The sequence below is a fragment of the Pelodiscus sinensis genome, chromosome 10 (genome assembly GCF_052426305.1).
Source record: "Pelodiscus sinensis isolate ZL-2025 chromosome 10, ASM5242630v1, whole genome shotgun sequence".
Taxonomy (NCBI): Eukaryota; Metazoa; Chordata; order Testudines; family Trionychidae; genus Pelodiscus; species Pelodiscus sinensis.
Window position 1 is genome coordinate 23,803,199 of NC_143061.1, and position 15,787 is coordinate 23,818,985.

Here is a 15,787-nt window from a genome sequence, read left to right on the forward strand (position 1 = left end):
TTATCAGAGGCAGCAACAAAGGGTGATAGGCAGCCAGTCCACAAGGCGAGCTGGTTTTTAAACTGGCTCCCCTTGAAGACCAAGCTTCCACCTGGCACCCCACACTGCTGCCTCTGATAGGCAGCAGTGCAGAGGCAGGCGGCTCCTCGGAAGTGTGGCCCCGGAGACTACAGAATAGTCAACTAATCAATAAGAATTCACGAGGTTACTCAACTATTCAGTTATTCAGTATTCAATATTTAACATCCCTAAAGCTGACATCAGCTTCATTTTCAGATTGTTACTCTCTGCAAATGGTCCCCTGCAAAATTTAATTGATGAACTGAAATGCTTTATTACTTGATTCTAGTTAAGAACTTAAATCATTAAAATAGTACATGGGTATATTTAAATTACAAGGAAGTACATTTATTTATTGATCAGGCCCTGAGTTAAGGCTGTGTTTTCCCAAAGCAAGTTGATGACACCACAGATGTCTGATATATTTTAAGCAAAAGTGTGAGTGCTGGTATTTTTCATGTCAAATTCACAGGAGTAAAAAATAGAGCCCTAAAACACAGCCCTTGGGAGATTAGTTGAAAACATACTTGCAATTTACTTTTAAATTGTATTTATTCATATGATTAATACCACACACCCATTCTTTTAAATATTTCCCTGCTTTTAAGAAGTGTTTGGCAATACTTACAAAAATAATTGTAATTACTTTTAATGGTGTTGTAATGAAAAGTGTACTGACATACCAATGCCAATATGCCTGTACAGGATAATCTGAAATGGTGAAAAGATCCATGTCTAGATCACTTGGGAAGTGGAAGGAAGACACATTACAAAGCCCCAGGTGGTAATAACTTTTGGTCACCACTAACCTGATATGGATCCAAATCGGTGACCTATAAGTGAAAGGATTCATATTCCATTACCATGTGACATTCAATTTCATTGCAACCAATATATAATTCTTCCTATTTCTTAGATTCCAAATATAAAAGCACAGATTGCTAAGATTCCCAGGAATGCTGTCATCATACTATTTTGAATATGATCTAAATAACTGTTTAATTAAACATTTAGTATTTCTCTTTTTAGACTTGTTAATTCTGTTAAATTAATAGTTTTATGGATCATTTTCTTAATTTAGAAAACAGCAGTATTTGATATAGGTCAAAGATCTGAGCAGTGAAATGTGTATGAACAAGTTGCTTTTTTGCTGTCTCAGGTCATAAGATAAAACTGTGCTGCTGACCCACCACTCTCTTTTTTTTTTTTTTTAAAACAGCCACTGCCGGTAGTATTAGGTAATCTCAGGGATTTAGCATCTAAACTGTACATTCCTTGAACTAGTGCACTGTAAATTTTCACTACGCGTGGGTTTCACTATTAATTGTATTTTAAAGCTCTGATAAAACCTAAAGCACATTTCATAAAGGAATGTAACCACAAATGTCACAAGCAACTGTAGCAGTCTTAACACTTGACAATTTCCCTTCCCACATCACAGGCAGTGTTTAGGGAAGACACCCTTCCTCTCCAGCATGGTGAAATCCAATCATTTATGGCTTGTAGTTTGATTCTAAACCCTGGATTGCTGATCACAGAAGGATTAAAACTTGGCCTCCAGGTTAATAGGTTATATTATATGGCACTGCTCCTGCACCCAAACAGAGGTATTTAAACAAATCATAAAGATCATTTTCCTATGATTTTTTTCTAAAATAAAGAGTCACACACTATTAGTTAATTCTTTTTCTTTTGAAAGAACTCTTTATAATGAAGAATCTGCTTAAAATTATTTAAAATATAGCGATATGATGATCACACAAAACTAAATGCTGTAGGATGCTACCCAGGCTAGTAGCAGCAGTCTATCTTGACTGAATCTAATGTACATTCTGGTTCCCAGAAGACCAACTTCCATTTGAGATGAAACAATAGGTGACCTTTAACCCTTTCGTTCTCAGAACTATGCTGGGAAAACATTCTCAGAGACACAACAATGATGCTATGTATAAAATTACTAAGATATGACAGGCTAAATGCTTCAGAAAGATTTAAATAAATTTTTACAAGAGGATAGACTGGAGTAATTATTTTAAACTGCTATTTGGATTTAAAATCTTCAGACAATATTTAACTGTGTAATTATATATATATATTTGTACTTTTGTTTATTTCGTTTCATCCTATTTTATATATGGGAACATGTGTTTAAAAGTAAATCTTCAAACAGGACCAAACCCTAGGAGTAGAATCTGAAATATAATATGTGATAATACTGTCCCTCTATTGTTAGGAAAGTTATGAAATTGCCCACTATATTTTAATGCATCTACCATGATAAACAGGCAATTATTGAGTGAATACAGAACTCCAATATATGAAAAGCTAATCTCTTTTCAAACATAATAACTACAAAGATGCTAAAACAGCCACTTTGTACAAGTAATTTTAATCAGATACTCTCATTTATACTTGTACGTGTAGAAGAGTAATTGTTGATACATTATACAATGTAAAATGCAGCTTGTACATAAAGACTCAGATAAATATGTATTACTGAATGTAAAGCAGCAATGCATGGAAATTCAGGGTCAATAAATTGGTTACCTTTTCCTTTTACACTTAGTTCATGTAAAGATTTATACTATATTAGTAAACTTGCTGTAGTTTACACAGAAACTTAGGCATTGACACATTTAAAGTAACATTTTAAAATATTTGTTTACTATTTTATGCACCTATTATTAGTTCTATAATTTACTCCCCAAAAGTGTTTCCCATATCTTAAACAATTCGTAATGTAAAGATATTCATCTATCCATTCAAATCAGGACAGATTATACCTATACAATTCACATTTTACAGCCTAACTAAATTATTTTCTACATTGCTTATCAGATTTGCAACTAACCATAGTACTAACAATACTGTAGAATCCAAGGAGAGCCAACCTGCTGCACAGAAAAAGGCAGGCCTTTCTCTTCTCAAAGGATGCCTATCATTGTAACAGAGCTTTAATTCTTACCTGATACGAACAGTTTTCCTGGTGTACCATCTCAGTGCATCATACAGAGAGCAGACACCAAAGCCAGGAATGTTTACAGAAGCTGCACAGTTAAAATTTACAGCATCTGAAGGAGAAAAGAACGCCCTTGTAAGGCGAGAGGCTTCCTGCAGATTAAAATGGATGCTGTTTCTGCTGTTTCAACCTGCGCAATGGCACTGCCTTTGCTAGTGAGGAGCGTAGCAGTGCTGTTCTCCTCGGGGAACTAGCAATGAGGTTTAACAACATGTAGCTGAGACTGTGATGGGGGAGGGGGTTCACTCATCACTAACACAATCGGCCAATTATATTATAGACACAAAGAAAAGGATCAGACTGAGGCTGGTGTGACCTTCTGGTGCTTTCTGAAGGCAGTTTACTGATGTGGAAACATTCCAGTCCTCATTAAAGGGAAAAAAGCAAAAGCAAAAAAAAATATCAATATTTCAATTGAACATTTCTGACCTTCGGCATCATTCTACCTCCTATAGCCATTCTTCAATTAGTGCATGTGGAAGATCGCTTGCAAATAAATTTTATTACTGCTTAGAAGTTTTAATGATGCTTAAAAACAGCTAGTCATAATGTTATATTACAGAAATATAAACATTTGCCTTTGTAATTTAAAAACATGAATCTATTTAAATCATCAGATGTTTCTTTCTTTGGACAAGGACATTTATAGCTAAATAAACCCAAAGACAGGTGTACATTCCATCCAAAAAAAGAAATGAGCTATCTATTTCATCTTCCCAAAGCAGGTTTAAGATGCTGAATAATGAAATAAGAGGTGGAAATGTATTCCAGCTATTTCCTTTTACAATGTATCTGAGAAACAAAGTATTTTCTTGAGGATATTTTGTAACTGTATAGGATACAAATTATAATTATAGGATACAATGACATTTTTAAAAGTTTTTACTTTCTGCAATGTAATGTCCATTTTGAGCTGGAGCTTTGGACATGGATATTATCCAATTTAGGGAACACTGTCACACAGTTTGTTTAAAATGAAATAAGCATTTATGTATTTTGCAACAGCCCCAACCCAAAAAATAGGCTGTTTTACAACTAAATATCTTTTCATCAGCAAAATTTAAAGATCAGGCAAATATGCAGATTTAAGTTTATACACAGCCACAGCTGGCCTGAACGGCATTTTCAGGGATAACTATGACGTGGTATTTTAGATCAGAGCTTTTTTTAAAATAACGTTTGTAATACCCTGTCATCCAATCCTCAGCTGAGAGATAATTAGGCCTGAAAATTCTTAGAGGCTGAATAAATATTCCAAAATGGCAATGATAATTGTTCAATAATAACTAAAAAACCTTAATTTTTTGTAAAATATTCTGCACATTCAGAATTATATTTTGAGATTATACGCTGGTTTCGCTAATGGCAGTACAGGTTAGGCTGTGATTCTTGACGTATAAAAGCAACTAAATACAAACTTTGTATTCCATTAACTAAAAACACTTATAGAAGACGAGTGAAAGAAGAAATAAGTTCTATTTTAAATTGTCTCAGGTTTAATGACTTTGGCCTGGGAGTTTTAGCATGCAGCTCATAGAAAAACGCAAGACTTCAGAGTCACTTTCACTGCTGGGCTTCTCACCTTCAATTTAAAACAGTGAAAATATGTTAGGAGTCTTGGTACATTAACAGCCAAGTGGTAACCTATAAAACGCTTGGGTCAGATTGTGTCTAGTTCTAGTAGGACATCAGAGCATTCTTTTGCTTTTGTATGCAAGAAATGCTCCTTCCTAGTACCCAACAGGATACTTGCCATACAGAAAAGGTCATGGAGACATATAGTTATCAAAAGAATATCAACCTTCCTATGGTACATCACAGTTGTCATGCTTTCCCCCCAAATGCTGGAGAACTCCAGGAGGAATTGTGCAATCTGAGACAAATCCCTTCCAGAGTTCTATGTGGGATGATGCAACTGCACCAATCCCAAACTGACCAGTGCCTATCATGCACCATCTAGTGCTTAGTATTAACAGCCAGTCTTTGCATAGGAATATTAGATGTAGCAAGTCCTGCAAAATGTCATCCCCTGGGATTGCCCCTTTACTAGCATAGCTATAATGTTTCAATCATTTGCTAGTTTACATAATGATTATATCAGTGATGGGGTGTTTCTTATGCTGCACTGCTAGTGGAGAAATACACCACTCTACTATAGGAGACTGATGCTTGATGTGTTATGAACTAGGCTATTGATAAAACATGGTAAAAAGGTTAAAATGTATGGAGTAATATTCACTTTTTGCACAATTGCCTGTATGGAATAAAAGTGCACAAAACTATCTCTTGCAATAAAATGTAAATATATGCTTCTTCCTAAATTTAGTATTTCTATAAATTTGAGATGCCAGTTTCATTACTGAAAAACTATCAGTGTTTCTATTTTATATTGGCACTGTTTCTTAGGCCTGTGGAGGCTCAGCCCACAAATTTAAATAGCTATGAGAAAACAGGAATCTTGAGTTTTCTTCAGAGCACCTGATTCAAGTGCCAAAAATTCATCTCTGGCTCAGGATTTCTTTGTCAAAAAATGGCCTTGCATGATGATCTCTCCACCCCCACTTTTCTCAGCTTTTCATTCTCGCTTAAAAAAGCAAGGGAAAATGTGGGCAGATGAGATTCACCAGAGCTCTCACACAAGTGGGAGGGCAAAGAGAGGAAGGAAAAAAATCCCATAATACTATTTTTTCTTCTTTATCCAGCACCTCAGTAGAAAGGCTATAATGTAGTCCCCATTATAATACTCATGGTGGAGGGAGTGGTGAAGAAAGGAGGAAAGGCAAGAAAGTTTGACTGTTAGGAAGTATGGAGAAAGAAGAAGGCTACCCTTCAATCCCTGAACGCTTTATTCCTCTTTTTGGCTGAACTCCAAAATAGAAGGCAGAAAACTGATAATGATAGCCAGACACTGGCTTCTCCAGGTGGCTGTTTTTCACTCAGGCGGAAGAGCACTTATCAGTCAATGTGGGAATTTACTATTCATGCTTAGGAAATCTGAACATAAATTAGTCAAGCCACTAATTGCCACATATGTGGGGTAATCATAACAGAGCAATTTCCAAACTCCAGATCTGGGCAGAGGATAAAAAGATGGATCTTTTAACTAGACACACCACAGATGGGGGTAAGGGATGGGGTGAGCCCTCTTAATATCAGGAATAGTGGCTGTGACTTGAGTGCTCTGAAATCTCAGCTACTTCTGAGGGGCTAACATCAGCTAAAGTTTTCTTTTTGGCTAGATCATAAACTTTATTATATAAAAAAGAATGATATAAATGATATAAAACAATTACACTTTAATTTTCCATTCTGAAGACATGAAAAGGAATCTCTCAGCAAGACTTTTTTTTTCCAGAAGCTTCCTTTATAGAGAGCAAAATGTTTGCCCCCAGGTAGACGAAAACAAAAACCCCATAACCAAAAAACCAAACCCCTTGCTAATGCTGAAAGCAGCTTCCCATGTTACATAATCTCCTGATGACATTTATCATGTGTGTCATAAGAAAGACTCATTAAATTATCCCACTCTTCACACATTGCTGGCTTATTTATAGTTGAAGTGACTCAGTGCCATTTCACACAAAGCAGATATCTGACAAGGATAGAATGAATCTTGTTGGACAAGCTTTGGTGCAATGAGGTGCGAAGTATACAAAATCATCCTGTTTAACAGTTTATTCCTTCTATAGGTGTTTGTGCATGGGATAGGTAATTACATTTAACTTTTGGTTTGCTGTACAGAATCCTTCCACTTCTTCAAAGTGTCTAGAGATTAGTGTGCTGGGCTATGAGCCAGGGAAACATCTGCACCTGCTCTTTCTTCATCAGTTTATGATTATCCGTCCAAAGGGCAAGTTGGATAGATAGGTAATAAAGAAAGCAGTAGGTGCTTCAAAGGAATGAAAGTTATTTGGCTGCCTCCCAAATGGGTCACTACAAAATGATTTTCCTTGCTAAAGAAAGGAACAGATAAACATTCCTATTTTGGCACCTACATAATGACAGTCCACCAAGGAAGGAGTGGTCTTGAAAATAAACTAAATTTAACAGTCCTAAGAAACTCTTGGTCTGAAAACAGCTTTTGACAGTACAAAAGCATCAATGTTACAATGTTTAGAGAAAACATGCAAGTATAAGTATGCTGCTAGTCTAAATATTCCTTGCTGAGAAGAGATGCATCTCTCTGCCCAGGAGAAAGATGCTGCCTGGATAGAGAGATACCACATCTATATTTACCCGTACTCCAGAGGTCAATCTTCTAGCATTAGATTTAGCAGGTCTAGTAAGGACCCGCTAAATCGAACTCAGAGAGTGCCCCTGTCGGCACCGGTACTCCTATTCCTTGCAAGGAGTACGGGAAGTCAATGGGTGCCTCTCTCTCGGGATGACACCAAAGTTCAGATCAAGGTACGTGGACTCCAGCTATGCAATTAACATCGCTGGAGTAGCTTATTTGTAATTCAAAGTGATTCCCTAGGAGGGATGCAAGCAAGTAGTCAATTAACTGGTAAGCCAGGCTCAACTATTCGACTACTCGCATTTCCCTCCCACTTTAGGGTTGCCAGATGGTTTCAATAAAAATACTGGACACACTTGACATTACATCACAATCTACATTACATCTTATTTAGTAAATACCGGACATTTATATTTTCTCAATTTGTTTCCCGAACAGAAAACTCAAATACTGGACTGTCCGATTCAAAACCGAACAGCTGGCAACCCTATCTCCCTTGCAGCCTCTAATACACAGGCAGCAAGGAGAGGGGTAAGGAGGAGACAATGCTGGGGGGAGCTGGCCTTTAAAAGCTGGCTACCACCAGCATTGTCTCTGTGGTGCTGCCTGCTCTCACTCCCTGGCCTGCGCTGCTGCCTCTATCAGTATGGGGAGAGGGGTAAGGAGAGACTGCTGTGAAGCAGCCTCTGCCCATGGCAGGCCCAGGCTTGCTGTAGGCAGAGGTTGCTCTGGCAACAGCTCCTGTCCACGGTGGCCTGAGCTGGCCATGGGCAGAGGCTGTTCTGGCAGCCCAGCTCAGTCCCAGCTTGTGCCAGATCCGGGAGCTATCCATGCTTCAGCTGTGCAGTTTGGCTTCAACTACATTTAAACTGCAGAGCCGCAGCAGGGGTAGCTCCCAGACCCCACGTGAGCCAGGACTAAGTGCCTTCCCTTATCGAGTAATCATGTGGTCGATGAAAATTCTATCGATTACACAATTAGTAAAATACTCACTTCTTAACATGCCTATTCCCAAGTGCAGACCTGATCTTAGCCAGGCAAAGCAAGCACTGACTTCTCCCTCTCTTCCGACAATTTTTAAATAATGGAATATTTAATCCAACTTTAAACCATGGTGGTTTTAGAGAAATTTTCCCAAATGAAAAAAAAAAAAAAGGGAAAATGTTTCCTGACTTACAAAATGGTTTTCTACAATTTAAATAAATACAATGGTCTGTTATAAGTCTTGATGGTGCTACCTACTTACAGTGTCAGACGGACTGAGGTGAGGCAGAAACCAATGAAGAATGTCTTCTGGCAGATATGAAAAAGCAATATTTTATAAAGAAAAGCAGGAACAGTATACGGCACTACTGGGTCCCAAAAAAAGACGGCATCATAAAGAGTAACATCTAGCTCTTATATGCGACAGTAGATCACAGCACTTTACAAAGGTGGTTAGTGTCATTAATCCTATTCTACACATGGGAAAATCAGCAGGGAGGTGATATGACTTATCCAAGATCATCCAACAGGCCAGTGGCAGAGCCAGTAATAGAACCCTGGTCCTGCTGAGTCCTGTATTATTGAATGAACAGATCTCTACTGAGTAGCAGTAAGTTCCAATTTTATAATAAAAAAAAGATAGAAACAGAATTTTGGTTTACAAAATGAACACAAGCTTCATGGGATAAACATAAATCTCCAAAGAGAAATAATCCTCTTTCCAAAAACCTAGTTATCAGGTTGGGAACCTGCCACTGTCCTGTAGTTCTCACCAAGCAGAATCAAAAGTAAAAACCTGGGACTCTCAGCCCTGGTCTACAGTAGTGGTTTTGAAATAAGGAGCTGCTTATTTTGAAATAACTCCTGCTTTCCATGATGAATGACGCTTATTTTAAAATAATTATTTTGGGAATTATAGCTGGAGTGAAGATGCTCCACTGCTGCTATTTCAAAATAACTACTCCACAGAGTTATTCAAAGTAATTACTCCACAGTGCTTCCTAGGGCTTTAATTTGAAGTAGCAAGTCAACACTAAGGCTGTCTCTACACTACATGCCTCTGTCGGCAGAGGCATGTAGATTAGGGTTGTAGGCAAAGGTAAATGAAGCCGCGATTTAAATGATCGCGGCTTCATTTACATTTACATGGCTGCCGCGCTGAGCCGACAAACAGCCGATCAGCTGTTTGTCGGCTCGCCGCTAGTCTGGACGTTCCCCCTGTCGACATCAAAGCCCTTTGTCGGCAGCCCCGTTATTCCTCGTGGAATGAGGTTTACCGGGGCTGCCGACAAAGGGCTTTGATGTCGACAGGGGGAACGTCCAGACTAGCGGCGAGCCGACAAACAGCTGATCGGCTGTTTGTCGGCTCAGCGCGGCAGCCATGTAAATGTAAATGAAGCCACGATCATTTAAATCACGGCTTCATTTACCTTTGCTGAATAAACAAATCTACATGCCTCTGCCGACAGAGGCATGTAGTGTAGACGTACCCTAAGGGAGCTTGCCTCGGACTAATTTTGAAGCTTTCCTGTTGTGTGGACATGCTATTTTGAAATAGTTATTTTGGGAGTTGTTATTTTGAAATAATTTCCTAATGTAGACTTGCTCTCAGTGAGCTAGGGGACCATCCCTTAGGCAGCCCCCTCCACAAGATTGCATGGATTGTTAAAGAGAGAGTTTCTTAAAGTGACCACCTCCCAAGATTTGCATCACTATAAGATACTTTCACTGAAAGTCCACCTACAAATCAGATTTGGAGAATGGAGGAAAGCGTGTCGCAGTTTAAAGAAGTCACAATCAGTTCAACTGTTCCCTTTCTGAATACAAGGCTTAAGAGAAGGGGGAAAAATCTTGGGATTTATGGTTGATCTTTGTGACAGAAGAATGGGAATTGATGAACTAGTGCCACATGCTAAGCCTACTGTGAACAGTCTGGGTTCACTAGAATAAAACAAACTGACTTACTGAACTGTTCGGTGAATTTTATGGATAAAGGCAAGAGGAAATCAGTAGAGCCCTGGACAGATACAAAATTTGAATCTGCATCCACATCCACAAAAATGAGCCACAGATACCCGTGGATTTGCAGGGCTCTAGGCATCAGTTTGAGGGGATTAGTGGTTAAATATAAGAGGGCTGCCCTGGATCTAGGTATCAGTTACACATTTGCTACTGAGGTGAGTGACCAGGAGGGTTGTATCAGGGGATGGGGGGAAGGGCTAAGAAGAATGAACATGACAAAAAACATCAAAATGTCTGAATCTTAAAATAATGTTATCTGTCTAATTACAGAAGGAAGAGCAGCACCCAGGCATTACCATTTGGTGTGTCCCCTGATTCAGAAAATAAATTTTATTTACTGTTAGCTTTTAGTCCTGCGCACATCTCTATATTCTTTTATTCATGTAATGCAGTGGTCCCCAACGTGGTGCCCGTGGGTGCCATGGTGCCTGCCAGAGCATTTATGTGTGCCCACCTAGTGATCAGGGCTGGCCCGAGCCATTCTTGTGTTCTGCGCCCCGGGCGCCCGGCGCATACATGGCCCCCACCCCGGGTATGCAGCGCATGCGTGGTGCCACTGATAATGGAACTATTTCTTGAATTGCTGTATGTTAAAGAATATTCTTTTAAAGAAAAGTATCAGGTGCAGCAAGCCATCAGTTAAACTCAAAAAAGCCCTCCTGAATCAATGCCTGTGTAATGGACTAAACTGCTCAACAAATAGTATTTTAGTTTTGCTTACTCTTCGCTATCCAAAATTAGCCAAGATTTGTGCTAAATTGTCAGAAGTCTGGTCTGTTTTTAAGGTTTACATTATGGTAGATGATTGGTTCAAAGGATTTAAAATCCTGTTTACTTGATTAACCATATCCGCAACATGGTATTTAACTAGTTAACTGACTAAATAAAGTAGAAGTGCCGTGGGAGGCGCTCCAGTCACTTGCCGCAGCCACGCTGGAGTGACCTCCCCTCCAACCTCAGGCAGAATCTGCTCCAGCTGGAGTGACCTCCCCTCCAACCTCAGGCAGAATCTGCTCCAGATTTTAAATGAAGTGAATTTCATTCTGTATTTCTGGGATTTAAAAAGATAAATGCAAAACCCAGGTGCTGGTTTAAGTGATATGTGAACATTTACTAGTAATCTGTTCCCTTAATTATTGGCCAGAGCTGATCCTAGGTGTTTTTGCCCTAAATATAATGGGAGCAACACACTTTCCCACCCACAATCACCCTCACAATAAACTGCCATTCAACATTATGATGTCTTATATTACCTGTTCTGTTTACCTGGGACAGCTGGGAGAAAGGTGGGCCTTCTGGCTAACAGTAGTTACAGTGGACAATGCTGGAGTCAGTTTTAATTTAGTTTTCTGGAACTTCATAATTAACATATGCCCGATTCATGTAATGAGCAAGGTAAAATCTGTTAGGAGTTTTTTTTAAAAGTTATTTACATGTAACTGGTAATTAATAAAACCGAGTGTTCACTTCTAGGAGAAAGTTATATGGCTGTAATTCAAACAAAATGACACTATATTCCTGCTATGCATACCTATTCATAAGTACTCATACTCCTTTTTTCTTCACCAATGGTTAATTTTTTTCCATCAGCACTAGAGGTACAATATTTAATACTTGCATGAGGCAGAATGTATTTTCAATGAACTATAAAATACAGACATAATTACTGAAACACAGTAAAACTCCAGTGGTCTGGCATCCAATGGTCTGGCACTCCTGATGGTCCGGCACCATCTGGAACCCGGAAGTGCTCCGGGCAGCCGGACAATTGGAGCTGCTCTGTCCCCGGCTTCCCCCATTCAGCCGCTGCTCTGTCCCCGGCTTCCCCCATTCAGCTGATGCTGAAACTGACCAGCGGCTGACTCAGGGCAGAGCAGCTCTGCCCAGGACTTCCCAGAGTCAGTGGCTGGTCAGTTTCAGCTGCAGCTGACTTGGGGATGCCTGGGGCAGAGCAGCTGGGGTGCTGCCGGGTTGGTCCTGCAGTGCCAAGGGGCGCATCCAACCCCCACTCCACCCCAGACCCCTCATAGCCCTCCCTTCCGATAGTCCAGCATATCTGATAATCCAACACCCCCTGAGTCCTAAAGGTGCAGGATTATCGGAAGTTTACTGTATAATGGTAATTTGCTCATTATTTAGTTGGAGTTACATATTTAGCTGTATTTTAAGTTAAGCTACACATTTTTCAGGGCTATTGCACCTGGCAAAAATAGAAAGAATATTTTTTGAAAATGAGCAATGCTAGCAATCTGGTTTGACAACGTGTCTGTATGAAAAACTGGAGTCTTTCCTCAGATCACTTTCATATATAATTCTTGAGATTAATTTCCTATTTAAATAGGATGCTGCAGAGATGTTTTCCATAATTTTGAATATATCACTATTCTCTGCAACAAACTAATCCTTTAGAGGCTTAAAAAAAATTCTTTGCACTTCTACAATTCCAATAAAGATTCTTAAACTGCTTTATAAACCATAAGCCTAAATAAAAATACCACCCTAGAAAACATGGTAGGATAAAAACTGTTTCATTGGTTTGCTTTGGGAGGTCTGTGTACCATACATACTAGGTTAAGATACTCTCCCATCAGTGCAACTCCACCCTGTGGTAGCAACAGTGAGATTGCTAGGGCAGATGGGAAACCAGTTATTTTACCACCGCACCCTCCCTTCTTGCCCTTTTTCATCATATTAAAGATGAAGTAGGCAGCTGTACTCCCTTCTCCCTCCTCCTAACCTTGTCAATCCTCTCATCCAAAGAAAGTTTCAAAAGAGTTTTTTTCTGGACCTGAATAAAGCTATGCCAGGCAGTTAAAATAGTGAAAGTATAGCAAAGGTGGACAAGATTTCAAACCACCATCAAAAAGCCCCACCCAAAACAAACAAGCAAACAACAACTCCCATTCCATACACACAATATCGAACAAAGGTAGATATAAAGATATAGAAAATGTGTGGTATACTGAATTCTGGAAACTGTATGTGATCATGTGGATAAAGAACGTATCCATCTATTCACACAGGAAGAGATAATACTGCAAAGTCCATTTTAACCTAGGCTTGCTCTCCTCTACAGAGTTAGACCAATAAAAGTAACCTTATGTCAACCTTACTACACCACCTCTAGGAGAGGAGTATGGTGCGGGGGAGGGAAGGCAGCTAAATGGCTTGAAATCCAGCATCTTATGTACCAGCTCCTGCCTGCCCCCCTTCCCCTGCACTGTTGACTCCCTATCAGAGGGCTTTTAAGCCAACTCCCCGCATGTACCAGCTCTCGCCTCCCCCTTCCCCCATAGTGCCACCTCCACACAGACATTGGCTCTAGAGTTGCCAGGTGTTTGGTTTTCGTGTGAACAGTCCGTTATTTCTGGCCCATGTCTGGTAAAAAAACAACAACAGACAATACCAGACTTTTTTTTGCTCAACAAATTTGGCTCCTCTTTTCTTTTTTTTTTTTTGCTCAATCAATTTTTTTCCTGCCATGTTCGGGATTTTTTGTGAAAGTATCTGGCAACCCTAATTGGCTCCCAACTAACCCCTCCCTTGCTACCTCTGATACAGAGACAGCAGGGTGTGGGTGTGTATAAAATCATTACGATTAATGGATGACCACAAGCTTATTGGTTAATTGTGTAAACAGGTATATGCCAACCCTACCCCTCATCCCCACTGCTTCTTTTCAGATAGAGAGAGAGATCCTGGAAGGACACATATCACCAACAAAAGGTGGGTAGTGTGGATGTCAGCCACTGCAGTAATTACTAAGGTGGCTGTAAATCAACTTAACATAGATTGACTTAAAACTGTAATATAGACATGCCCCTAGAAGCACTTACCTATGGAATGTTAAATAAATCCTTTCAGAGTATGTTATTTATTTTGCACTTATTTCTTTGCTTCTTAGAAATATAGCATACTAGGAAGCCTATCTGGGATTAAAAGCTTAGCATTAAAAAAACAAGAAAATGTGTGTATAAAATAGATGCTGATTCTTGATCAGGAAAACTTTCATCCTTAAAAAGGAACAAAGAAGTGTTTACCCCACACTTGCACAGAAAGAGTTAATACAAACTGAGAAGGAGGATAATTAATCAACAGGCTACAACCAGTGTTCCCTCTAGCTGTGGGGTAGCACAGCTTCACAGGTGATTAATCAGCCCCAGCCAGTCAGAGGCTCAGGGCTCCAGTTAACTGGGAGGGCTGATTAATCACCTGTGAAGATGTGCCCCTGCACATCTTAGAGGGAACACTGGTTACAACAGAGGTGAATTAGTTGGACTGACTAATCCTGTGGTTGAGTGAGAGAGTCTAGCTGAGAAGCAAAAGTTGGATAGAAAATTAGAAGCAGAGGGAGCTTAATGCGAAAGTCTGTGATCACCCCTAGAAGAAAGGAGGTATGTTCGGGAGCTGGGGGGAGACAGTCAAGAAAGTAGCAGAGAGACCTGACAGCTCTTCCGTAAGCCAAAAGGGAACAGACCTTGACAGCTGGCTAGAAGGTTATGAGGCAGAATCCAGAGTAGAGGACAGGTTTGGATTCTCCTGCCAGCCCCTGAAGGGAGAGGTATTACTAGGCAGTGCGGGAAGACTGACTAGGACTACTGATGAGGAAAGACTCTGATACCTCTGAACAGGAACCAATTTGGCAATCTGGCTGGAGGCAGAGAGGCAGAAGCAGGCTGTGGAGAGAGGGCTGCAGAGCCAGAGGGAGGTGCAGTAGATGGCTTCCATGTATATGGGAAGGAGCATTGACCTCATGAGCTATTCCCAAAAATCTCAAGAAGGAAGTGATATCCTAGCTGTGAATGGACCACCCCAACACAGAATAATATACTTTATATGTTGCTACTGCTTTCTTTGTGACAATACACTTGTGCAGTTCTCCCTCATAAAATTACTTGTGACATTTTCAATATGTTCCCTTATAAAAAAAAAACTCCGTACATCTTAACATCTATTTGATTTCCATGTTCTCGATAAACATGGGGAACAGTACAACTGTTTCACAGTTTCATATTACAGTACATTTACGGGTAGTATCTCAAAATGCGTTACAATGAAACATTAAAATTACTCTTAATTAGGATGTCAGCATGTAGATGAATACATGATTAGCCTAGGCTTATTGGTTAAGCTTGTCGAATACATGCATCCCCCCCTTGGTGCCTCTGTATCAGAGGCAGCAAGGGGGTAGCAGGACCCAGTGCCCATGAGGATCCACTTGCCTCACCCACCCACCCCTGCACTGCTGCCTCTGATAGGCAATAAAATCTCCTCCAACATCTTCTCCCTGGAGAACTAATACAAAAAGGCATCAAGTGTAAATTAAAACTAAACAGCGTTTATGGTTCACTGATAGGCTCAGATTTAGTTTTCAGAAGTACTTCATATTAGCTAGGCCCATAGATATAGTATCATAGGGCAGTGGGATTTGCCCATGAAACCTCATGATGCTATTATATATATTT

General features: G+C 39.8%; 1 protein-coding gene across 7 annotated transcripts in view; it reads right to left on the reverse strand.

The window, feature by feature from the left end:
- Positions 1 to 15,787, reverse strand: part of SCHIP1 (schwannomin interacting protein 1) — a 122,215-nt gene that overhangs the window by 55,444 nt on the left and 50,984 nt on the right. For 2 of the 7 annotated variants that reach the window (XM_075937804.2, XM_075937803.2), the window contains exon 2: positions 3,026 to 3,131. The exons of 2 other annotated variants lie outside the window; for them this stretch is intronic. In XM_075937804.2, the coding sequence (XP_075793919.1) occupies positions 3,026 to 3,055 (30 nt within the window). In that variant the 5' untranslated portion in view covers positions 3,056 to 3,131. Of the gene's footprint in view, positions 1 to 869; positions 894 to 3,025; positions 3,259 to 15,787 lie in introns of those variants that run through there. 3 more of the 7 variants (XM_075937800.2, XM_006123446.5, XM_006123448.4) reach the window with 3 other exon arrangements.